Source organism: Emys orbicularis, chromosome 13, assembly GCF_028017835.1.
Source record: "Emys orbicularis isolate rEmyOrb1 chromosome 13, rEmyOrb1.hap1, whole genome shotgun sequence".
In the NCBI taxonomy this organism is placed as follows: domain Eukaryota; kingdom Metazoa; phylum Chordata; order Testudines; family Emydidae; genus Emys; species Emys orbicularis.
The window spans coordinates 15,942,304-15,968,463 of NC_088695.1; the positions used below are offsets into that span (position 1 = coordinate 15,942,304).

At 45.2% G+C, this 26,160-nt stretch overlaps 1 protein-coding gene and 2 pseudogenes across 1 annotated transcript; 2 read left to right on the plus strand and 1 right to left on the minus strand.

The window, feature by feature from the left end:
- LOC135887506 (E3 ubiquitin-protein ligase TRIM39-like) overlaps nucleotides 1-26,160 on the plus strand; it is a 302,230-nt pseudogene that overhangs the window by 90,599 nt on the left and 185,471 nt on the right.
- On the plus strand, nucleotides 8,537-9,494 carry LOC135888187 (olfactory receptor 14A16-like; annotated as a pseudogene).
- LOC135888080 (olfactory receptor 14A16-like) lies at nucleotides 25,176-26,114 on the minus strand. The gene has a single exon (XM_065415894.1). It carries the CDS (start codon nucleotides 26,112-26,114, stop codon nucleotides 25,176-25,178), a length of 939 nt encoding a protein of 312 aa, XP_065271966.1.

Here is a 26,160-nt window from a genome sequence, read left to right on the forward strand (position 1 = left end):
CCTGAGGAAGCTGGTTTAAGGCCATCAGTGTCTGGCATTATAATCTTCACTTATAGTTCTCTCACCCACAAAGCTAGAAATTGAGGCATTTGTTTTCTTTGTTTTTCTGCTCCAGTTCCAGTTAACAAAATGTATGTTAGACGAGTTTGGCTGCAAAGAAGAATTCTAGGTACACTGCAGACAACACCTGATTCCTGTAAGGCTGCAGAACTGGGCTGACATCAGAATCCAACCATCCTCTGGTCAGTTCAAGCAGAGGCATTCCTCTGATGATTTGGACTTGATGTGATGCAGTATGGATGTCATGAGTAATTCAGACCAATGGGGAGAAACAGAATCAAAAACACTGTTTAAACGCCTTCCGTCCCCCACATCCCTCCCCTCTTGAGAAGTCCTGATCAATGTAACAGCACAAAACCTATGATAACAAACTTAAACAAAGCCTTTGTTTGTTAGCATGTGTATTGTGCTGTTAAAGCCATTTAAATAATGAATGTCCTCCCTAGCTGCATTCTGCTCCTTTAAGGAGCAGAGCACAGCCCTGCCCCACCTCCAGAGGGGGTGGGAGGGTAGCCCCAAGTCTTTCCGGTAGCCCATATCTGCTAAAAATCTCTTGCTGTGACAGAACTTCGGAGGAATTCCATGTTGCATTGTTGAATTCAGTAAGAAAAAAAACGTAATTGCTGAGAAAGAAAGAAAGAAAGAAAGAAAGAAAGAAAGAAAGAAAGAAAGAAAGAAAGAAAGAAAGAAAGAAAGAAAGAAAGAAAGAAAGAAAGTTGGACCATTCATCCTAATAGAAGTGAAAGCTCAGACATAGAAAATCTTAGAAACACTGAATTCCTCCAGATTTCTGTCCCTAGTGGGAATGAATATCTCCTTAACATAAAAAGTTACACTTGTAATTAATCCCGTGGAACAAAGAAGTAAGAAAGTGGAGACGGGTTCAGAACTTTTGTCTCGTCTTTGGTTTAAAAACTCACAGGCAAAGAATATGGATTTGAAACTGTGTAACAGGCTAGATCCCCAGCTGGTGTAAATCAGCCATTGCTCCATTGAAATCAAAGGGCCAGATCCCCAGTTGGCAAAAATAGCCCTAGCTACACGAGTGTGGACGTGGTTCTTAGTTTTTAGTGTTTGCTTTGGGTACCTCTTAATGACCTACTTCAATCAGCCCAGCCAACCCGAGCTGTGGGTTCCCCTGGTGGCTGTACTCCAAGAGCTGCTGATGCAATGCAGGAAAAAGGGGAGGGGGAACAAAAAAAAAACCCCAATCTCTGCTCACCCAGAGGTAATTATGTGGACTTAATGAAGGAACAGGATATTTCAGGCCAGCTGAGCTTCTGGTGCCACTAGGCTCTTAGCGATTGTAGGTCACATGTCTGTACTATAAATATATATTTTATTCTGCAACCCCTTTGGGACACCCTTTGAGCACCAGCCCTGTCTTATTTTTAGCCAGGGTCCTTTCAGGGATGCTGCCATTGTGTGAGATCCAGGGAGGGTGCTGTTTCCCTGAGGTTAGGTTCATCTAGGAAAGGTTGTGAGGGTAGTTTGCTCCAGAGGTGAGATCAGAGCTGGGCTCACAGCCCTGGAGATCGGATTCAGCAATTTAGCCCCAGAACAGAGACATCCTACATTGTGACCATATCTGGTGCCTGCACAAACCAGGATCAGCTCTAGAGCAGAGAGGGGTTTTCAGTCTCCAATCCCATTTAGTACATCACCTCTCAGCCAAGCCTGTCCAAGGAGGGAAGCAAGGAGCACGCATCTGTGGAGTCCACTGTCTGCTAAGAACTGCAGAGAGACCGGCAACTCAGGAAACAGCTTCTCATAGACTCATAGACTCATAGACTTTAAGGTCAGAAGGGACCAATATGGTCATCTAGTCTGACCTCCCGCATGATGCAGGCCACAAAAGCTGACCCACCCACAACAGAATCTTCCAGCCTGCGACCCCTGCCCTATGCTGCGGAGGAAGGCAAAAAACCTCCAGGGCCTCTGCCAATCTACCCTGGAGGAAAATTCCTTCCCGACCCCAAATATGGCGATCAGTAGAACCCCGAGCATACAGGCAAGATTCTACAGCCGGACCCTCATTTTACCCGCGGTGGCACGTTAATGCCTAATTGACTAAAATCACGTTATCCCATCAAACCATTCCCTCCATAAACTTATCAAGCCTAATCTTGAAGCCAGAGAGGTCTTTCGCCCCCACCGTTTCCCTCGGAAGGCTGTTCCAAAATTTCACCCCTCTGACGGTTAGAAACCTTCGTCTAATTTCAAGCCTAAACTTCCCCACGGCCAGTTTATATCCATTCCTTCTCGTGTCCACATTAGTACTGAGCTGAAATAATTCCTCTCCCTCCTTGGTATTAATCCCTTTGATATATTTAAAGAGAGCAATCATATCCCCCCTCAGCCTTCTTTTGGTTAGGCTAAACAAACCGAGCTCCTCGAGTCTCCTTTCATAGGAAAGGTTTTCCATTCCTCGGATCATCCTAGTGGCCCTTCTCTGTACCCGTTCCAGTTTGAATTCATCCTTTTTAAACATAGGAGACCAGAACTGCACACAGTACTCCAAATGAGGTCTCACCAGCGCCTTGTATAACGGAAGCAGCACCTCCCTGTCCCTACTAGAAATACCTCGCCCAACGCATCCCAAGATCGCATTAGCTTTTTTCACAGCCACGTCACATTGCCGACTCATAGTCATCCTGCGATCAACCAGGACTCCGAGGTCCTTCTCCTCCTCCGTCACTTCCAACCTATGCGTCCCTAACTTATAACTAAAATTCTTGTTAGTCATCCCTAAATGCATCACCTTACACTTCTCACTATTAAATCTCATCCTATTATTGTTACTCCAATTTACAAGGTCATCCAAGTCTCCCTGCAGAATATCCCGATCCTTCTCCGAATTGGCAATACCTCCCAACTTTGTGTCATCCGCAAACTTTATCAGCCCACTCCTACATTCGGTTCCGAGGTCAGTAATGAATAGATTAAATAAAATCGGACCCAAAACCGAACCTTGAGGAACCCCACTGGTGACCTCCCTCCAACCCGACAGTTCACCTTTCAGTACTACCCGCTGCAGTCTCCCCTTTAACCAGTTCTTTATCCACCTCTGGATTTTCATATCGATCCCCATCTTTTCTAATTTAACCAATAATTCCTCGTGCGGCACAGTATCAAACGCTTTACTAAAATCGAGGTAAATTAGATCCACCGCATTTCCTTTATCTAGAAGGTCTGTTACTTTCTCAAAGAAGGAGATCAAGTTGGTTTGGCACGATCTTCCTTTCATAAACCCATGTTGTAATTTGTCCCAATTGCCATTCACCTCAAGGTCCTTAACTACTTTTTCCTTCAAAATTTTTTCCAAGACCTTGCATACTACAGAAGTTAAACTAACAGGCCTGTAGTTACCCGGGTCACTTTTTTTCCCCTTCTTGAAAATAGGAACCACATTAGCTATTTTCCAGTCCATTGGTACCACCCCCGAGTTTACAGATTTATTAAAAATTATCGCCAAGGGGCTTGCAATTTCTCGCGTCAGCTCCTTCAATATTCTAGGATGAAGATCATCCGGTCCGCCCGATTTAGTCCCATTTAGCTGGTCAAGTTTGGCTTCCACCTCTGATACTGTAATGTCAATCGCCCCTCCTTTATTCCCCTCTGTCCCGCTCCCTCTATTCCTAAGCCCTTCATTAGCCTTATTAAAGACCGACGCAAAATATTCATTTAGATATTGTGCCATGCCTAGATTATCCTTAATCTCCACTCCATCTACATGCTTCAGCGGTCCCACTTCCTCTTTCTTTGTTTTCTTCCTATTTATATGGCTATAAAACCTCTTACTATTGGATTTAATTCCCCTCGCGAGGTCCAACTCTACACGGCTTTTGGCCTTTCTCACCGCATCCCTACATGCTCTGACCTCAATAAGGTAGGTTTCCTTGCCGATCTCTCCCCTCTTCCATTCTTTGTACGCTTTCTGTTTTTTCTTAATCGCCCCTTTGAGACGCCCGCTCATCCAGCTAGGTCTAATTCTCCTGCCTACTAACCGTTTCCTCTTTCTCGGGATACAGGCCTCGGACAGCTCGTGCAACTTCAGCTTGAAATAATCCCAGGCCTCATCTGCCTTTAGCTCTCTAAGTATGTTAGCCCAATCCACTTCCCTAAGTAGTTGCCTTAATTTATTAAAGTTGGCCTTTTTGAAATCGTAAACCTTAGTCACAGTTTTATTTCTGTTAATCCTTCCATTTAGTTTAAACCGAATTAGCTCATGGTCACTCGAGCCAAGGTTGTCCCCTACAACCATTTCCTCAACGAGGTCCTCACTACTCACCAGCACCAAATCTAAAATGGCCTCCCCCCTCGTCGGTTCAGCTACTACTTGATGAAGGAATTCATCTGCTAGCACGTCTAGGAACATCTGAGCCCTATTATTGTTACTAGCATTTGTTCCCCAATCTATGTCTGGGAAGTTAAAGTCCCCCATGATAACACAGCTCTTATTAGTTTTTACTTCCTTAAAAACATTAAATAGTTCTCTGTCCGCATCCAGGCTAGATCCCGGCGGTCTATAGCACACCCCAAGCAGTATCTCAGGGGAGGATCTAGTAGTTCTTTTACGCAGTGTAATTATTGCCCAGACAGACTCCGTCTTATCCATTCCATCACTTATTATTTCTTTACATTTTAGCTCATTATTGACATACAATGCCACACCCCCACCTTTACCTTTTTTCCGGTCATTCCTAAACAGCACATACCCTTCCATACCTGTACTCCAGTCATGACTACAGTTCCACCATGTTTCGGTTATTCCTACGATATCAGGTTTCATTTCTTGGACCAGGAGCTCCAATTCCTCCATTTTGTTACCTAGGCTTCTCGCATTTGTGTATAAACATCTTACCGTATGCTGTCTATCCTTTCTCCCATTAGTTATGCACTTTGGTACGGGCCCTGTAGTGTCCATCCGCCCCCTCCTTCTTATGTCCAATTCCCAACCCCTACCTATATCTGTGCTTATCTCTTTGCCCTCTTTTTCAGTGTTGGAATCTGGCGTGGAGATTAACTGGACATCTCCCAACAGTCTCCCCCAAGTTCCTAGTTTAAAGCCCTTTTGATGAGATGAGCCAGCCTCCCTCCCAGAAATCTATTTCCTTCCCTACTCAGGTGAAGTCCATCCCTTGAGAACAGCTGTCTGTCCCCGAAAGCCTCCCAGTGGCCATACATCCCAAAGCCCTCCTTATAGCACCACTCCCTTAGCCAGCTATTTATCCTCACAATCCTGTCTGCCCTTTGCTGTCCTTCTCTAGGAACAGGCAGAATCCCACTGAAGATAATCTGAGCCTCGACTTCCTTAAGCGTCTTCCCCAGCCTGGCATAATCTCCCTTGATTCTCTCTAGCGAGAACCTAGCCGTGTCATTCGTTCCTACGTGAAGGACGATCAAGGGGTTCTTACCTGCTCCTTTTAGGATCCTTTTCAACCGCAGGTCCACATCCCGTATCTTAGCGCCCGGCAGACAGCACACCCTTCTGTTTTCTGGGTCTGCCCTGGTCACAGGCCTGTCTAACCTCCTCAGTAAGGAGTCCCCAATCACATAAACCTGCCTTTGCCTTGGAGCAGCGCAATCTACCAATCTATCCCCTGTTCCCTGCGGCCGTAACTCCTGTCTGTCTCTATTTTCCCTTATAGTCCCCCTATTGCCATCCTGTATCCTCCCGGGGCCGAGTATTGATGCTGTTTCCATCAACTCCTACCCCCTGTCTATTGGACTAGCTGCCCTTCTTTTCTTCCTCTGTCTCCCACCATCAGTTACCACCTGCTGCGTCCCCTCCACGTTAGCCAAACACCCAAACCTGTTCCTGAGTTCTATTTCCCCCTCACTAGCCCTCCTTTTCCTTGGCCTGCTTCTCACGGTCACATGCTTCCACTGCTCTTGTTCTCCCCCCGACATTCCCCCCTCACAGACCATAGCCCCTGCTTCCATCTGCACCCCCGAGCATTCCCCTTCAGCCACCCCTTGCCTTTGCTCCATTAGCTACTCAAACCCCCTTCTAAACTCTACCATGGTCTCTACCTGCATCTCCAACCCCCGAACCTTTTCCTCTAAAAGGGCAATTAGGCGGCATTTCATGCAGACATACCTCTGATCAGGTGCACCTGCCAGGACCATATACATACCGCAGCTGCTACATGCTTTCATCTGCATTGTGTTCCCTGCTGCTTGGCTCATGGCTGCTGTGGTCTCTGCCTGCAGCCTCTGGGGAAACAGAGCACACCGAACACCGCGCCTGCCTGCCTCCCCTTCCACCTCCCCCTGTAAACTCCCACTTACACTCCCCTGTTAGCAGCCCTGTTGGCTGGCTCCTGGGGGCCGCTGCTCGCTGCTAGGGCCGCTGCTCGGCTGGGAGGCCTCTTTTATAGGCCCCCTAATCAGCCAAGCTCCGCCCCCTAATCAGGGCTCGGGGCTCAGCACACTGCCCCTACAGGCCTCTACACATACAAGCACTACAAAGACAGACGCAAGTACAGATACCTTCTCCTCCAATGAGACTCACTCCCACTTAAACTCCCCTGTTAGCAGCCCTGTTGGCCGGCTCCTGGGGGCCGCTGCTCGCTGCTAGGGCCGCTGCTCGGCTGGGAGGCCTCTTTTATAGGCCCCCTAATCAGCCAAGCTCCGCCCCCTAATCAGGGCTCGGGGCTCAGCACACTGCCCCTACAGGCCCCTACACATACAAGCACTACAAAGACAGACGCAAGTACAGATACCTTCTCCTCCAATGAGACTCACTCCCACTTAAACTCCCCTGTTAGCAGCCCTGTTGGCCGGCTCCTGGGGGCCGCTGCTCGCTGGATAATATAGTGATGGGGGCATGATAGACAGATAGGATTATTTGAACATTATCTCTCTAACAGAGGAGGATCAAATGCATCACAAGTTGGGAAAAAATCCACAAAGACCAGCACAGTAAGTTTCCTATTTCAATTAAATATATTAGGGTATTGATATACAAGGCACATGTGAGAACATAAATATGCATGACAACTGGAACTCTTGAAGAGTTTTACTATATATTTAATCAAATACCTAGCACCAGTCAGACTTTGTTATTTGTTTATTTTTCAGCAGCAAAAAGTGACTGTTCATAAAAATTGTGAAAACTCAAACATTTGTTTCATTGTGGCAACTGAGAAGAAAACAATTTTAACTAAAAGCTGTTGAAAACTGAAAAAAATAAATAGCCTCTGCTGTCATTGGAAAAACAAAATATATATCGAGGATAGCAGAGAATTTCCATGAAAATGTGTTCAGTTGAAAACCCAATTTGCCTTTGAAATAATTAAAGCAGAAAATGTCTGTCTACCTGGTAAGAGAAACAGCTTTGCACCAAGGTGGGAAAAATTAAGATTTTCCACTAATACCACAATTTCAAACCCATTTGCTCTATTGCAACTGTTTCAAAGGGATAGCTCCAGGATGGTTAAACTGAATAAAGCAAAGTTGATAGCCCACAGAATATATTTTAAGCACCGCGAGAGTTGAAGCCCCCAGACAAAACCTTTCTATCTTGACCCTGCCCAAGGATAGAGAGAAGGTCAAAGATATTAGAACCCAGATCTTCTGCTCTAGCACCATATCTGCTGTCCTACATTGCTGCCAGCTAAATGGCAGTGCTGCTGAGAGGTGCACAGAACATACACATAGTAAGACACAGTCCACCCCCCTAAAAGCTTCCAGTCCTAATGGACAAGGCAGAGAAAGGGGGGGAGAGGAAACAGAGGCACAGGGAGGGGAAGTGACTGGCCCAAGGTCACCCAGCAGGTCAATGGCAGAACCAAGAACAGAATCCAAGTCTCGTGACTGCCACTGACCTGCACAGCACAGACACAAAGTCACAGAGGGAAACAATACAACCTAGCAGAAACTGAGCGACACTCCTAGCCCATCAGCACACAGAGGTAGAAGTGCAGCTAGAATTGGTGCCATGAATCAATCTGTAAATAGGTAGAAGGCCGTCTATGTGGAGGAATCATCACAGACGAGCTGCCACACAGGAAGCTGGGTGAATCAATGTCGTATTTCTCTGGAAAGTGGGAATCAGGCTGTGTTGTCATGTTAGTTTCATGCCCAAGTTGTGAGCTTGCTGTTCGTCACAATAGGGAACCATCTTGACTAGAATTGTTGGATTTGGATTGTACTTTGTCCCATCCTTCATACTGCATTTAATCTAGAGCCAGATCCTCAGATGGAGTAAACTGACCCAGCGCCATTGACTTTAAGTGAAATAATCCAGTTTTCACTAATGTGATAATGCACCTGATTAGTGCTCTGGCTGATGGGTGAGGAGCACTTGTGACTCCTCGTCAATGGAAGTGATGAGTGCTGTGCACCTTTGACATTCACATTTTGAGATATTACAGAGAGAGAATCAGGATCAATTCCTCTGTCACTCTAATCCTGACCATTGCCCTTCTCCTTCCCTCCACAGACATCACACAATGTCGTGAGAAAGAAAATGTCCAACCGCACCACCGTGATCGAGTTCCTTCTCCTGGGATTCTCTGATGTTTGGGAGCTGCAGATTTTACACTTCATGGTGTTTCTAGTGATTTACGTGGCAGCCCTGATGGGGAACCTTCTCAGATGGTGTTCTCCTCGACCACCATCTTCACACCCCCATGTACTTCTTCCTGATGAATTTGTCCATCCTAGACATTGGCTCTATCTCTGTCACTGTCCCCAAATCCATGGCCAATTCCCTCATGAACATCAGGTCAATTTCTTATTCTGGATGTGTTGCCCAAGTTTTTCTCTTTGTCTTTTTTGTTTCAGCAGATCTTGTTTTATTGACTGTCATGGCGTATGACCGATACATCGCCATCTGCCAACCCCTGCACTATGAGAGAGTGATGAACAGGAGAGCTTGTGTCCAAATGGCAGCTGGTGTCTAGATCAGTGTTTTTCTCTACTCTGCACTCCACACTGGGATCACATTTGCAATATCCTTCTGTGGAGGCAACATGGTGGATCAGTTCTTCTGTGAAATCCCCCAGCTCCTCAAGCTCGCCTGCTCTGACTTGTACCTCAGTGAAACTGTAGCTATTGCCTTTAGTGTGTGTTTAGGCTTAAGCTGCTTTGTTTTTATAATTGTGTCGTATGTTCAGATCTTCAAAACAGTGCTGAGAATCCCCGCTGAGCAAGGCCAGCATAAAGCCTTCTCCACCTGCCTCCCTCACCTCACCGTGGTGTCCTTGTTCTTTTGCACTGCCACCTTTGCCTACAGTAATCCCACCTCCAGCTCAACCTCAGGTCTGAATCTCGTGGTGGCTGTTCTCTATTCTGTGCTACCAGCAGCGATGAATCCTATCATCTACAGCATGAGGAACAAGGAGATCAAAGCTGCATTGAGGAAACTCATAGCGTGGAGGTTACTTACCAGAAATAAACTGTCCATTTTTTCCCTTTGGTTGTGATTTCATTCCATGTTTCTTTATAAATGTAATCCTCTGATGACATTATTATCTCCATGAGAACATGCTTTGCAATCTGCTTATGCAGAAAGGTGTGTTTAGACTGGTAAAAATGCAAACAAACACCACTCAAGTCAATGGAGTTACTGTAGATTTAAACCAGTGTAAATAAGATCAGACTTTACCTATCATGTTTTTTGTACTGCCACCCATCACCACACTCTCTGAGCACCCTCCAACTCAAAGGAGTAGCCATAATCAAGTCCCTAGTGGACTTCATGAGTTCTCTGTGTCTTCTCCTTTTGGGGGGCATAAACTCTGCTTGGGGTGCCATGGCTTTTGGTTAATTGTTTGCTTGTGTGACAGAGTGGGGTATGATGGTGTCAAACTATGAACTCTGTTGTAGTATGTGTAGAAATATTGGCACGGTGACAGCACAAGTCTGGCCTGGCTCAATGGCAGCCTGTTGTGCTGCTTTCCAGAGAGCTGCCCCTCCTGGGAAAGGTGCTTGTCACCATCATGGAGATGCATCAAGACTAGAGACTGGAGCCATCGATTTTTGTTGTCTCTCAACTACTTGCCCCCTCCCCCCAAGGGAAAATGATTTTTCTATACAGGGGGCCCACAGGCATGAATGTTGGAGATGGAACTTCACAGTTTGAACCCCTGGTGCAGAGCCGGGGGCCTATTGAACAGTGCGGTTCTGCTCTGTGCAGAGCGGGGCCGACCATGCCCACACATAGGAAGGACTTGCAGGAGCAAGACGGCGGGAGGGATTCTTCTCAGCCTGCAACCTCGGACTTACAGAATGGATGAGATCAGACTAGGGGAGGGGGTGTCTCAGGACCGTCTTGTGTTTGAAGATCTGTAACTCTCGAGGGCTCAACGCATAAAGTTTCTGTGGTTAAGAAATCCCGTTGCTAAACCCGTGTTCCTCACCTTCCTCTCAAAATGTTCTTAAAGGGGTTCAATTAGAATCCCAGAGTGAGCACAGCCTAGGTGAAGCTCTGGCAGAGTGTGTGTAGGTGTCTGGGGGCTTGGGGGAACTCAGACACTGGTTTTGAGTTCTAAGGCAGCTGGACAGTGGCCTCCAATGGCCAAAGGAAGGGCGTCAGACCAGAAGTCTGAGATTGGTAGTGTTTCCTAGAGCCTCAGAGCTAGTGATGATGAGACTCTACCCAGACGCAATTACCTTGGAAGTACGTGGCACCCAGTGGTTGGGTCCGCTTTCACGAGATGGATGACTGTATAACTGGGTACCGGGCCAGGTTGTAAAAGCTAGCTCGTCTGGCTTTTGTTTGGTTTTATCAGTTGGTCAATCTGGTTTTGTTTTTTTCCTTTTTGGGGGGAAGGGAAATGATTGGTTACATGGGTGTTTCAGTAGATTGTCATGTATTCTGGAGGCCAATGTGTTATCTCTTTGACTGGGTTTTCTGAGAGATCTGAAGGTTTGCTTCCCACAATGATGAAGGGGTGGGAAAGAATTCTGTAGCTCTCTGGATGACTGAGTTCCTGCTGAAATGATTATTTTAATGCAGCTGGGATTGTATTGTATTAGTAATAAGTACAGGAGTACTTGTGGCACCTTAGAGACTAACAAATTTATTTGAGCATAAGCTTTTGTGGGCTAGGCTGTAGCCCACGAAAGCTTATGCTCAAATAAATTTGTTAGTCTCTAAGGTGCCACAAGTACTCCTGTTCTTTTTGCGGATACAGACTAACACGGCTGCTACTCTGAAACCTGTATTAGTTATGACGTGTTAGGGCACCTAGGGCCTTGGTTGGGTATCTTTTATTTATATTAAAGCTAAAATAAAACTACAGCCACACTCTAGGTGTCCAGACACCTGTCTCCCACCTCAGTCCCAGAGCAATTCACCAACCGGGGGGAAGATAGGGGTTTGTCTGTCTAACTCATGTGCGGGGCCCAATTTGGTACATGTGCTCAGAGACCACCCATTGGATCTATTCCCATTCAAAACCTGGGTTGTGTCCTAACAACTGAGTGTCTCAAAATCTGGGTTGTGTCCTAACAACTGAGTGTCTAACCCCTGAGCTGTGGGGTATTGTGATGTGGAGCTTCCCCAGTCTCTCCCATTGAACCTGTTACATTTTGGATAAATACATAACGAGTCATTGGGTGAGAGAGAGAGTGAGAGAAGAAAGAATAACTCTGTAGCCTAGTGGTTAGTATATATAGATAGCTAGATATGAATGGGGACCGATGGATAGCTTCAGGATGTATCAGAACTCACATTCCTCTCCTTGTGATGGCACATACCAGTTTTGTCTCCTTTATCTGATACTAGCACGGGTCACAAATTGTCGTGTGTGTGTGTGTGTGTATAATTTCCTCATGAAAAATTTAGACTTTTCATAGAAAACCTCATAACAGTTTTGTTTGTTTGCTTGTTTGAAATCCCAAACCCAATTTTTGGGGGTCAAATCTGCCAAAAACTTAAGAAAAACTCATTTTCTTTGCTCAAAATTTTTGGTTATAGGATTTCAGTTTTCCAGTGAAAAATCAATTCTCTTGAGAAAATTAGACACTGTCTAAAAAAAAATAATCATTTAGTAAAAGGTCCAATTTTCCACCATAAATCTTTTGATGGAAAATGTTTAACCAGACATAAGTGCTACTGTTTTTCAGGTAGTGACAGTTCTCTTTACTGAGCACGGAGTGTGAATGGTGTACAGAGTACAGTGCTATGATGCTGTGAATATGTCTCTCTTTTTATACACTAACCAACAGAGTCTGACACCATTATTCATGTTGAGAATGTCCTTTTCCCATGGACAGTCCCATTAAAATTCATATAGCTACTCAATATGAAGAAAGCTGGTAAAATCTGTCCCAAACTGTATACTCAGTGTCATTCATACCTATTGAATTTTTTCCCCTTACTCCTGCGGAGATGACACCACCCTGGAGAGTCAGCTGCAGTTCTGTCAACTATGATCTAAAGCTAGTTGTAAATTGCATCTTCAATTACACTTGAGCAATGGGGGTAGTTCATATTGTGCTGTTTCCATTAAAGCATGACTTGCCAGGACCCCTTCCTTACACAGGGCACAACATTGATGCATGGGGGGTTGCGTAGGCAACCATAAATTGGGCATATTCCAACTTTCACCGTATATATACAGGGTTATATATATACCATATAACAGGGTTTTGGATACAATTTAAATATATTGTGAAAGCAATCAGCAGCGGATTACGGACAATTTGGAGCCCGCAGAAAAATCTCCCCCTGCTGTGGCCCCGAGGAACTCTTGCTCCCCATCGTGGCACTGGCACAGAGCTTCTCCAGTCTCATGGCTGCAGCGAGGGGGCCCCTGGAAAGGAGCGAGCAGGAGTCGGAGCCATGGGGGAAGGGGTGGAACAGGGTGGGGCCGTGGGCAGAAGGGATGGAACGGGGCCACGGTTCTGGTGCCGGGGCCCTCCCACTTGCTCTGGCCCAGGGCCCCAGGTGACCTTAAGTCGTCTCTGAAAGCAATGATCCAGTGTTCACAGCTTCATAGAGTTTAAGTCCAGAATGGACCATTAGATAATCCACTTTGACCTCCTGTATGTCATAGCCCACTAATCTTCACTCATATACCCCTGCATTGAGCCAAATGACTTAGTTAAACTCAGCATTTCAGTCTTTGGGAGACTAAACCATTGTGTGCCACAGGCAGAGAACAGGAGTGACCAAGATGCCACCAATACCCCAGGTCTCTGCAATAGCAGAGAATTGCCATGCTGCAGAGGAAGGTGAAAAGCACCCAACATCCCTGCCAATCCTACCTGGGAGAAAATTCCTTCCCAACCCCAAATCCAGCAAACAGTTAGACCCTGAGCATATGAGCAAGATACACATCAGAACATAAGAACGGCCATACTGGGGTAGACCAATGGTCCATCTAGCCCAGTGTTCTGTCTTCCAACAGTGGCCAATGCCGGATGCATCAGAGGGAATTCACACAGCAGGGCAATTTCGAGTGATCTACCCCCTGTCGTCCAATCCCAGATTCTGGCAGTTGGAGGTTTATGGAGACCCAGAGCATGGGGTCACTTCCCTGACCATTTTGGCCTCCACAACATCCCCTGGCAATGAGTTCCACATGTTGACTGTGTGTTGTGTGAAGAAGTACTTCATTTTGCTTGTTTTAAATCTGCTGCATATTAATTTAATTGGGTGACCCCTGGTTTTTGTGTTATGTGCAGGGGTAAATAATACTTCCCTATTCAGTTTCCCCCTACTATTAATGATTTTATAGACATCTCTCATATCCCCCCTTAATCGCCTCTTTTCTAAGCTGAACAGTCCCAGTCTTTTTAATCCCTCCTTGTATGGAAGATGTTCTATACCTCTAATCATTTTTGTTGCTGTTCTTTGTACCTTTTCCAGTTCTAATATATCTTTTTTGAGATGGGGTGAACAGAATTAGATACAGCATTGAAGGTGTGGGCGTACCATGGATTTATATAGTGACATTATGATATTTGCTGTTTTATTCTCTCTCCCTTTCCTAATGGTTCCTAAAATCCTGTTAGCTGTTTTGACTGCCACTGCACATTGAGTGTTGGTATTTGTTTTCTCTTTAATATTAAAGACAATATTTGTAATAATTATTTTGAGTCACTTTTGCAAATGTTGCTTTTATTTGGTCCCAATCTTGAAAAGTGACTCACTTGGACAGACCTTTCTGTCCAGAAGTTCTCAAACTCTTTTTTTTCAGATCATGGACCATATGTCAGTAGAAAAAGTGTCTTGTGGAAACTTCCCCGCTCATTCCTGATCACACCAACTACCTATCCATCCAGACACAATTTAGGGGACCTCCTCCCTTGCCCATTCAACTTCACAGAACATCCCTGCACAAGTTACAGCAATTGTGTATATGGAAATGTGATATTAGGAAAGCAATTGGGGTTAGATTAAGGCTTCAGTACTATTGTCCAGTGTCCAGGGCCCCAGCTCAAGAAGTCTTGGTGTTACAGCAGAATCTCAACTTTCATTTTGTAAATGGAAGTAATTTTCTAATCCCCATGGGATGGAAAGTTTGAAAATATAACCCAAGCCTGAGACAATAACCAAGTGTAACCCCCAAAGCAACATCTGCCTGAGTCTGCAGAGAGTCTGAGCCAATTACTCTGAGGATTAAACTGCTTTGAGTGAAACTGACACAGCAACACCTGCCTGATTCTTCAGAGAGACTGAGCCAATCACAAAGTTAACTCCATAGGACAGAGGTGCAGGCTGCTGCTCCAGGACCATGCCCTCACTCACCAGCCAGTTTACTAGCTGGGTGCACAGGTCTCAGATTTCTGTCTATTGAACTATGATTTTATGAGCTTAGACTCTTCCATTGTTATGTAAATGGGATGGGTTAAGCAATGAGAAACTCAAATTCAGGAACAAAAATAAAACTAGGCATCATGGTACAGATATTCAGCTCGTGTAAACTGCCATAGCTCCATAGCATTATGCTAATTTACACCAGCTGGGGAATTAACGTAAATTAAGTTGTCATGGGATAAAAGGGAAGGTCCTTTCATGGATTGAGAACTGGTTAAAAGACAGGGAACAAAGGGTAGGAATTAATGGTAAATTCTCAGAATGGAGAGGGGTAACTAGTGGTGTTCCCCAAGGGTCAGTCCTAGGACCAATCCTATTCAACTTATTCATAAATGATCTGGAGAAAAGGGTAAAAAGTGAGGTGGCAAAGTTTGCAGATGATACTAAACTGCTCAAGATAGTTAAGACCAAAGCAGACTGTGAAGAACTTCAAAAAGATCTCACAAAGCTAAGTGATTGGGCAACAAAATGGCAAATGAAATTTAATGTGGATAAATGTAAAGTAATGCACATTGGAAAAAATAACTCCAACTATACATACAATATGATGGGGGCTAATTTAGCTATAACGAATCAGGAAAAAGATCTTGATGTCATCGTGGATAGTTCTCTGAAGTCGTCCACGCAGTGTGCATAGGCGGTCAAAAAAGCAAACAGGATGTTAGGAATAATTAAAAAGGGGATAGAGAATAAGACGGAGAATATATTATTGCCCTTATATAAATCGATGGTACGCCTACATCTTGAATACTGCATACAGATGTGGTCTCCTCATCTCAAAAAAGATATATTGGCACTAGAAAAGGTTCAGAGAAGGGCAACTAAAATGATTAGGGGTTTGGAACGGGTCCCATATGAGGAGAGATTAAAGAGGCTGGGACTTTTCAGCTTGGAAAAGAGGAGACTAAGGGGGGATATGATAGAGGTATATAAAGTCATGAGTGATGTGGAGAAAGTAGATAAGGAAAAGTTATTTACTTATTCCCATAATACAAGCACTAGGGGTCACCAAATGAAATTAATAGGCAGCAGGTTTAAAACAAATAAAAGGAAGTTCTTCTTCACTCAGCGCACAGTCAGCTTGTGGAACTCCTTACCTGAGGAGGTTGTGAAGACGAGGACTATAACAGCGTTTAAAAGAGAACTGGATTCATGGTGGTTAAGTCCATTAATGGCTATTAGCCAGGATGGGTAAGGAGTGATGTCCTTAGCCTCTGTTTGTCACAGGGTGGTGATGGATGGCAGGAGAGAGATCACTTGATCATTACCTGTTAAGTTCACTCCCTCTGGGGCACCTGGCATTGGCCACTGTCAGTAGACAGGATACTGGGCTAGATGGACCTTTGGTCTGACCCAGTACGGCCGTTCTTATGTTCTTATCTGGCGCCATTGACTGAAATGGGTCTACAGCTCATTTACACTAAATGGGGATCTGGCCCCATTGATTCCAATGGAGCTATGGATGATTCCCCCCAGCTGGGGGATCTACCACATTGACTCCAAAGGAGTGATGCGTATTTATACCAGATAGGAATTTGGCCCATTTACACCAATGGAGAGACGATGAATTACATCGGTTGGAGATCTGGCCCATTGACTCCTATGGAGCGATACTGATTTACACCAGCTGGGAACTGACATTTCATGGTTATTCAATCTCCCTGACATGCCAGCAACCAGTGTGAAATAAAGATTTTAAAAACATTAGGCAGCATTGCATCTGCACCAAATGAGCCTTTTTTTTAGTGTTGTCTGCAGTAAGAAAAAGAAAGGATGAATAGTCTATTACTATTCACACAGGGACGACTTTGCTGTATTCGCTCAGCTGTTCCAATGATGCAGGCTGGAGCTTACTCCAGCTTCCGGCAGAGATAAATAACAAGTAGAGCTGGTTAGAAATTTTCTGATGACACAGAGTTTTGTCCAATATTGCCGATTCATAGAACCCAGAGATTCATGGGAACATCTCGGTTTCCATGAACTTTCAGTGAAGGAAAGGCAGGCTGGCAATGAAGATGGGCTGCTGGGGGCCCAGGTATCCCAGAGTACGTGGCTCTGGGGCAGCCTACCTTGTCAGAGCTTCCAGGCTCCCTGCCATGAATCCGGGAGACTGAAAGCCCTGGGAGCCCTGTCTCTAACCCGGGCTCAGCTCCCAGGTCTGCAGCAGGGAGCCTGAGAGTCCTGAGAACCCTGGTTCGAGGCAGGGTTGTCAGGGCTTCCAAGCTCCCTACTTAAAGCTGGGAGCCTGGGATTCCTGGGATGAGCTCCCAGGGTCCGTGGCTCTAGGGCAATTTCAGCTGGGATTCTGGGACCTGGTGTGTCAGATACTTTAGACCTCCCACTGATGAATGGAGTGGAGGGAAAGATCAGCAGTGACAACATTGACTGAGAAAGGATGTAGTGCCAGCGTCCATGTTGTCAGGCAGCTCAGCACCTAAGTCCAGGCTGCAGGGACACCCCATCTGAGATTGAGATCCACAGCCGGGAGCCCCTCTCCTGGAGTCAGCTGGTTTAGGCACCTTAAGCCATTTCCTGCCAGAAGGAATCAGGCCAGGGGAAGCCTCCCTTTTCACCTTTAGCCACCCTCAGCTGGGGGGCTTAACCACAGGACAAGGGGCTACTCTGACACATTGGTCTCTGCAGCTGGTCTATATGCAGCTGGTTTTGCATTTCATTGCCAGGGAGAAGAAGATGTATCCACGTCCGTTCTCTGAGGGCTTCCAGGACTCACCCCCTGGAGCCCTGCCCAGCTCAGACCCAGGCTTCCTTGCCCTGTGCTTTTCTGCAGTGTTGGAAAATTAAAGGGAGAGAAAAGACGCAGAAGCAGCAAGGCCAAGTGGGCTGAACTTAGTGGTTGGAGGCAGGATCCCTAGGTGCTAACCCCTGGCATGGGGAGAAGACACACATTTTTCCTACACATTGAGCGAGTGTCCCTGTCGTTTTCTGTAGATCTCCCCTGTGCATGTGGCCTTTACTCCATATTCATGATCTCTGGTGTATCTGCCACACAGCAAGCACCAGTCCCGCAGGCTGCCTCACCCACAAGTGTGCAACATAACAGAGAGGGGTAAAGGCAGGGAATGGAGTTGTCTGAGGAGACAGGGGCTTAAACCTGATCCTGGCTTGGACCATGCTCTGGAGGCTCTTAGTTCTTCTATCTCACTCTTGCTGCTGTGCAGGAATAGCTATGGGGCCGAAGCCTCCTGTTAATATAGGATCAGGGACCCCTGCTTTCCCTATGCTGCTCCTCTTCTCTTGCCTTGTGCTGATCCATGTGACCGCTCACACCTGCCTCGGGCAGGGGCAGTTCCTGTTAGCTGAGCTGAAGTAACTTGCTGACCCACAACAGAGACTGGAACATCTGCAGCAGAACAGCTGAATGCACTGCATTGTGGCCTGTTCTCTATACAGCCCCGTTGGCCCTCCTCACTCCCACACACACGGCCACGCAGCCATTCAGTGACAGAAACACACGCTCCCTGGCTGCCTGGCTGGGTGTAGGCAGAGAGCCAGGGAGCTCAGCCTCCAGCAGCCCACCTGGAAGGCTCTTGCCAATTTCACTTTGTTGGCTACAGGGTAAACATGAACATTGGCAAGCGCCTTTCAGGCAGGCAGGGAGCCATCATTGCAATTTTCCTAATGGAAAATCAATTGTAGTTTTCCATTTTGAAATTTTTGAGGGTATTGGGGACTGTGCCTTTAAGGGCTGAGCTTCCCACATGGAGATTCTGGGGAGAAGGGGCACATTGAGAAGCTCTTGTTGTTATGCTCAGACAGCTGGAACTGGACACAGAATGAAGCAGAGCTCTTGCAGTCTCCTTCAGCACAGAGGGATCAGTGAACAACTCAATATTCTCATGGAAAATTTTGATTTTGTGAAAGGAAATTTGATATTAGAAAATCATTCCAGTGGAGAATTCCCAACCAGCTGTACCCAGAACTCATGGAGAGCCTATGGACTCCAGTGGGAAGAAGATTGGGGTATAGCTGTGGTATAGCATGTAGGCTTACTCGGGCTGAGAGACAAAACATTCCCCTGAGCAGGAATGCATCCACATGACAGAAAAGCAGAGATGGGCCCAAACCAAGACTCTAATCCACGCTGGAATCCCAAATTCCTCAACATTCAAGAGAAGAGCTTTTGGATCTGAGGTCATGGATCTGCCCTGTCACTACAAAACCCACCACTAGCTGGATGGGCAGACAATGTCCCCATTGCTGGTTGGCACAATCTCTGTGGAGATGCAGGTCATGAATGTGTTCTGGAGACTGAACTCACCTTTGCACTGTCCAGATGGGCATCACAGGTCCGAGCTGTCTGACTGGTCCTTCAGAAGACTGCCCAGTTGAAGATAATTAGTGATAGCTCAGATGAGTGGAAATCATGAAATCAATGGGAGTTAGGCACATCTGAGGACCCCAGTAGGAACCTAGCTGAATATTTAGGTGTCTAAATACCTAAAACTTTAGACACTTTTCCACATTTGACTCCTCATCTCCTGCATTATCCAGTGGAGGTTTATATGAGGACGTGTCATCGTTCCTCAGGACACTTTATCAGGCACAATCTCTTCCCATTCATGTCCCAGTGTTTAAATTCTGCAGAGTGTGTAAAGGCTGTAACGTCAGCCCAGGGATTCAGGTGTCAATAGGAAGTAGAGCACGCAGGCCATGTGGAGAATTCCCCGGGCACAGCGCCCACTGGGAGCACAGAGCTGTGATTATCCTCAGTCGGCATTGCAGAGGATTCAGTAGAAAAACACTTGAGATTGGGCCAAATTCATCTGGTGTGAGGCCACTGAATTCCAGGGAGTTACACCAGGAATGGATTTGGCTCTGTGGGCTTATGGAGGAAATTGTATGCAGCATGTTGTACACTCAGGGCTGAAACAAGACATTTTATTGGCTGCAGACTATACAGTGATAACACTGAATGACCTGCTTTTGAGGACAAAGGGCTTTCTTCCATGCCCCCTCCCTTGCCTGTTCTGTTTTCTTTCTTCGTCAAACAGCCAGATCAGCAGCCCAAGAGGCAGAGAGCTGTAATTTTCAAAGGTGCCTAAAGGAGTCAGGAGTGCACAATCCACTGAAACACTGTGGGAGTTTTGGGTTTTGGGTGCCTAAATCCCTAGGCTAAATCCCTTAGGCTCCTTTGAAAACCTCAGCCTGAAGTCTATTTTTCAAAAGAACACGGAGAAGCAGAGATAGTGGCTAGATACACTTCCTCCACATCCTCCTGCTCCTTGCCAATGTGTGCCAGTCCTGCCCTGCAGGAACCCCTTTTCTGGGTGACAGGAGAATCCATTCTCCAACATCCATGGCTCCTGTCTGATCAGCAGCAAGAGAAGAAACTAGTGAGTTTTGTTTGCACAATCCACAATCTCCTCTGGCTGCATGGATGAGGGAGAGAACTAATGCCTTCCCATGGTTACTCTGGATGAGGGCAGAAAATGGAGCACCAAACCTTCTGGTCAATGTCTCTCTGTGCTGCTGTCACAAGTAAAACTGGTTGAAAATTTTTTGTCAAATCTGTTTTTCGATGGAAAATTCAGTTTTCAACCACATGGATCTTTTTGCAAAAAATGTCTCTTATCTCTGGAAAAACAACACCCCAGAGCCCAACATTGTTTGAAAACTTCAGGTGAAAAGTGAATCTCTCTACTTGAAAATGGCACTTCAGTGTCTCATGGGAGCTGTAGTTTGGTTGCCTTGTGGTCACATTCTCCTTTATGGGCTGGAAGCTCTAGCCAGACTACATCCGCCCCATGAGGCATTGCAGCTGGAAGACTCCCATGATACACCAAAGCAACTTAGGAAGAAGGAATCCCATGGTGCAGATGTTGTCCAGCCAAGGAACCTGTCCCATAGAGAACGGGAGTTTGATGCACACGAACTGCAACTCCCATGAGACACGGCAGTGGTATTTCCTAATAGAAATTTACATTTTCAGCTGAAAGTTTGGAGAGGGAGGGTTGTTTGTCATAAAGTCAAAATTTTCTATGAAAACAAACACATTTTCTGCCCAGCCCTAGTCAAAAGGGACTCATTGCTCAATGGATAGGCTGGGGAGCTCGGAAGACAAGCACCTACCTCCCCTGTGGGGGGCGGTGAGGAGGAGCTGGAGCTGGGGTATCAATAAGGCGAGGTGCAGGCCTCAGCCAGGTTCTCCCCACTGGCCCCCTTTCCCTATTCAGTCCTTTCCCCTGGGGTGTGGAGAGGTCAGCAGCCCGCTCCTTGTAAAGTCAAAGTGAAAATGTTGTTAGAGTAAAAGCCTGGGGTTTAAAGCTCATTGTAAAGCAGAAAATTCTGTGAGAAATTCTGGTATTTTGATGTTTGTTTTCATCTTAGATGGGGTGAAAATAGAAACATCAAAAATATTCACTGAATGAAAAGTTCTTAAAAATTTGATTGGGAAATGTCAAAACCACAAATACTAATTTGTTTTCTTTTTCTTTTTCTTTTTTTTTTACCAAAATGAAATGCTTTGACGTTCCAATGAAAATTCTTTCATTTAGAAATGTCAACTGAAAATGAAAAAATGTCATTATGAATTAGACCAACTTCTGTTGCTGGAAGAGACAAACTTTCGAGCTACACAGTTCTTTTTCAGATAGCCTGGAAACTTGTCTCTTCCACCAATAGAAGTTGATCCAATAAAAGATATTACCTCATCCACCTTCTCTCTTTCTTATCCTGGGACCAACAAAACAACAATGAAAATAATCATTATGAATTGCCGGTTTGACTTAAAATAACATTAAAATGGCATTTTAAATCAAAATGCCCATTCAAAATATTTCAATTTTTAAAAAGTTTGGAATTAGCATTTTGAAATTAAAAAAACACATTTTTTTTAAAATTTGGAAATGACATTTTGAAATAAAAAAGTTCATTTTAAGTGGATATTTCAAACTAGAAAATGGAAAATTTGCAATTAGCTCTTCCTAAGATTTTCAAAGGGGCCAAAAGATAATTAGATTCACACATTCTACTGAAAACTCATTGGGATTTGAGCACCTAAGAGTAAAATTTTTAGAAGTGCCTGAGTCTTGTTTGAAAATTAGACTTAGGCTCCTGAGGAACTTAGATGCTTTAAATTTTTTCACCAAATTTCTCTCAGATTTTAAAAAATCCCAGCCAAAATCAGAAAATGCAAAACGTCAGGGGAACAAAGGTAAAGGTGGGGGAGTAGCATTGTATGTCAACAATGAGATAAACTGTAAAGAAATAATAAGTGATGGAATGGATAAGACAGAGTCTGTCTGGGCAATACTCACACTGGGTAAAAGAACTACTAGAGCCTCCCCTGGGATAGTGCTAGGGGTGTGCTATAGACCGCCATGATCTAGCCTGGATATGGACAGAGAACTCTTTAATGTTTTTAGGGAAGTAAATACTAATAGGAACTGTGTAATCATGGGAGACTTTAACTTCCCGGATATAGACTGGGGAACAAATGCTAGTAACAATAATAGGGCTCAGATTTTCCTAGACGTGATAGCTGATGAATTCCTTCATCAAGTAGTTGGTGAACCGACGAGGGGGGATGCCATTTTAGATTTGGTTTTGGTGAGTAGTGAGGACCTCGTTGAGGAAATGGTTGTAGGGGACAACCTTGGCTCGAGTGATCATGAGCTAATTCGGTTTAAACTAAATGGAAGGATTAACAAAATTAAATCGGAGACTAAGGTTTACGATTTCAAAAGGGCTAACTTGAATAAATTAAGGCGACTAGTTAGGGAAGTAGATTGGACTAACATATTTATGGATCTAAAGGCAGAAGGCACCTGGGATTATTTCAAGTTGAAGTTGCAGGAGCTGTCGGAGGCCTGTATCCCGAGAAAGGGAAAACGGTTCATAGGCAGGAGATTTAGACCGAGCTGGATGAGCGAGAGTCTCAGACGGGTGATTAAGAAAAAACAGAAAGCGTACAAGGAGTGGAAGATGGGAGTGATCAGCAAAGAAACCTACCTTATTGAGGTCAGAGCATGTAGAGATGGAGTGAGAAAGGCCAAAAGCCATGTAGAGTTGGACCTTGCGAGGGGAATTAAAACCAATAGTAAGAGGTTTTATAGCCATATAAATAGGAAGAAAACAAAGGAAAAAGAAGTGGGACCACTTAAGACTGTAGATGGAGTGGAGATTAAGGATAATCTAGGCATGGCACAATATCTAAACGAATATTTTGCATCGGTCTTTAATGAGGCTAATGAAGGACTCAGGAATAGTGGCAGCGAGATGGATGGGAATAAAGGAGGGGGGGTTGACATTACCGTATCCGAGTAGAAGGCAAACTCGAACACCTTAACGGGACTAAATCGGGCGGACCGGATGATCTTCATCCGCGAATATTAAAGGAACTGGCGCGAGAAATTGCAAGCCCGTTAGCGATAATTTTTAATGAATCTGTAAACTCGGGGGTGGTACCGTTGGACTGGAGAATAGCTAATGTGGTTCCTATTTTCAAGAAGGGGGAAAAAAGTGACCCGGGTAACTACAGGCCTGTTACTTTAACATCTGTAATATGCAAGGTCTTGGAAAAAATTTTGAAGTAGAAAGTAGTTAAGGACCTTAAGGTCAATGGCAATTGGGACAAATTACAACACGGTTTTACAAAAGGTAGATCGTGCCAAACCAACCTGATCTCCTTCTTTGAGAAAGTAACAGATTTTTTAGATAAAGGAAATGCGGTGGATCTAATATACCTCGATTTCACTAAAGCGTTTGATACAGTACCGCATGAGGAATTATTGGTTAAATTGGAAAAAATGGGGATCGATATGAAAATCCAGAGGTGGATAAAGAACTGGTTAAAGGGGAGACTGCAGCGGGTCATACTGAAAGGTGAACTGTCAGGTTGGAGGGAGGTTACCAGTGGAGTTCCTCAGGGTTCGGTTTTGGGTCCGATTTTATTTAATCTATTTATTACTGACCTCGGAACCGAATGTAGGAGTGGGCTGATAAAGTTTGCGGATGACACAAAGTTGGGAGGTATTGCCAATTCGGAGAAGGATCGGGATATCCTGCAGGGAGATTTGGATGACCTTGTAAACTGTAGTAATAGTAATAGGATGAAATTTAATAGTGAGAAGTGTAAGGTTATGCATTTAGGGATGACTAACAAGAATTTTTGTTTTAAGCTGGGGACGCATCGGTTGGAAGTAACGGAAGAGGAGAAGGACCTCGGAGTCCTGGTTGATCGCAGGATGACTATGAGTCGGCAATGTGACGTGGCCGTGAAAAAAGCTAATGCGGTCCTGGGATGTATTAGGCGAGGTATTTCTAGTAGGGATAAGGAGGTGCTGGTTCCGTTATACAAGGCACTGGTGAGAGCTCATTTGGAGTACTGTGTGCAGTTCTGGTCTCCCATGTTTAAAAAGGATGAACTCAAACTGGAATGGGTACAGAGAAGGGCCACTAGGATGATCAGAGGAATGGAAAACCTGTCGTATGAAAGGAGACTCGAGGAGCTCAGTTTGTTTACCTTAACCAAAAGAAGGCTGAGGGGGGATATGATTGCTCTCTTTAAATATATCAGAGGGATAAATACCAGGGAGGGAGAGGAATTATTTCAGCTCAGTAGTAATGTGGACACGAGAATGAATGGATATAAACTGGCCGTGGGGAAGTTTAGGCTTGAAATTAGACGAAGGTTTCTAACCATCAGAGGGGTGAAGTTCTGGAACAGCCTTCCGAGGGAAACAGTGGGGGCGAAAGACCTCTCTGGCTTTAAGATTAAGCTTGATAAGTTTATGGAGGGGATGGTTTGATGGGATAACGTGATTTTAGTCAATAGGTCAATAACGTGCCATCGCTAGTAATTAGTAACAATGGTCAATGATGGGATATTAAAAGTTACTACAGAGAACTTTTTTCCGGAGGGTCTGGCTGGAGAATCTTGCTCGCAAGCTCGGGGTTCAGCTGATCGCCATATTTGGGGTCGGGAAGGAATTTTCCTCCAGGGTAGATTGGCAGAGGCCCTGGAGGTTTTTCACCTTCCTCCATAGCATGGGGCAGGGGTCGCTTGCTGGAGGATTCTCTGTGACTTGAAGTCTCTAAATCATGATTTGGGGACATCAACAGCTGAGTCAAGGGAGAGAATTATTCCAGGAGTGGGTGGGTCAGCTTTTGTGGCCTGCATCATGCGGGAGGTCAGACTAGATGATCATAATGGTCCCTTCTGACCTTAAAGTCTATGAGTCTATGAGTCTATGAGGTTCTGATCCTAACATGAACATAGGCTGGTCCTCAAACAAAGTCAACCTGAACCATTACATAAGGTGGAGGATGGGAATACTTTATTCCAGGTGGACACTAAGACTTCAGTGTGAGGAGTTCATTTCTTTTGAGAAAAAAATATCCTGCCTATCATTTTCCATAGAGACTCTTTTATCTCTTTGTTTCTTAGACTGTAAATGATTGGATTCATTAGTGGTGGCACCACACAATAGAACACAGCAGCCATCAGATCTAGAGATGTTGAAGACATCGATCTGGGCCTCATGTACGTAAATGATGCGGTACTGATAAATAAACAAAAAACAACCAGGTATGGGATGCAGGTGGAGAAGGCTTTGTACCTGCCCTGCTCAGAGGGGATTCTCATCACCGTGGAGAAGATGTGAATGTAGGACACAATTATCAATACAAAGCAGACCACATCTAGAAGTGATCCAAGAGCAATCATGACTATTGCATTAGCTTGTGTATCAGAGCAAGAGATCTTTAGCAACTGTGGGATATCACAGAAAAACTGAGCGATAACATTGGACCTGCAGAAATGTAACCTAAAGGTATTAGCTGTGTGTAATATAGAGCACATCATGCTGCTGATCCATGAACCAGCTGCCATCTGGGCACATGCAACTCTGTTCATAGTCACCTTGTAATGCAGAGGGCAGCATATTGCAATGTAGCGGTCATACACCATCACCGTGAGAAAGGCCAGCTCTGCTGCTGTAAAAGTTATAACCAGAAAGACTTGGGTGACACATCCAGAGAAAGAGATGAGTCTGTTGTTGGTTAGGGAGTCAGCCATGGACTTGGGGACCGTGACTGAGATATAGCAGAGGTCTAGGAAGGATAAGTTGCCCAGGAAAAAGTACATGGGGGTGTGAAGGTGCTGGTCGAGGGCTATGACGGTGATGATGAGAAGATTCCCCACCAGGGCTGCCAGGTAAATCACTAGAAACACCTGGAAGTGTAAAATCTGCTGTTCCCGCACGTCAGAGAATCCCAGGAGAAGGAACTCAATCACGATGGTTTGGTTGGACATTTCTTCTGTAGATGTACACTGCAGAGGGAAGGCCAATGGGCAATGG

What these genes read in the sequence shown, in the direction of transcription:
- LOC135888080 (XM_065415894.1), bottom strand. Translation starts at nt 26,114, where the DNA reads ATGTCCAACCAAACCATCGTGATTGAGTTCCTTCTCCTGGGATTCTCT.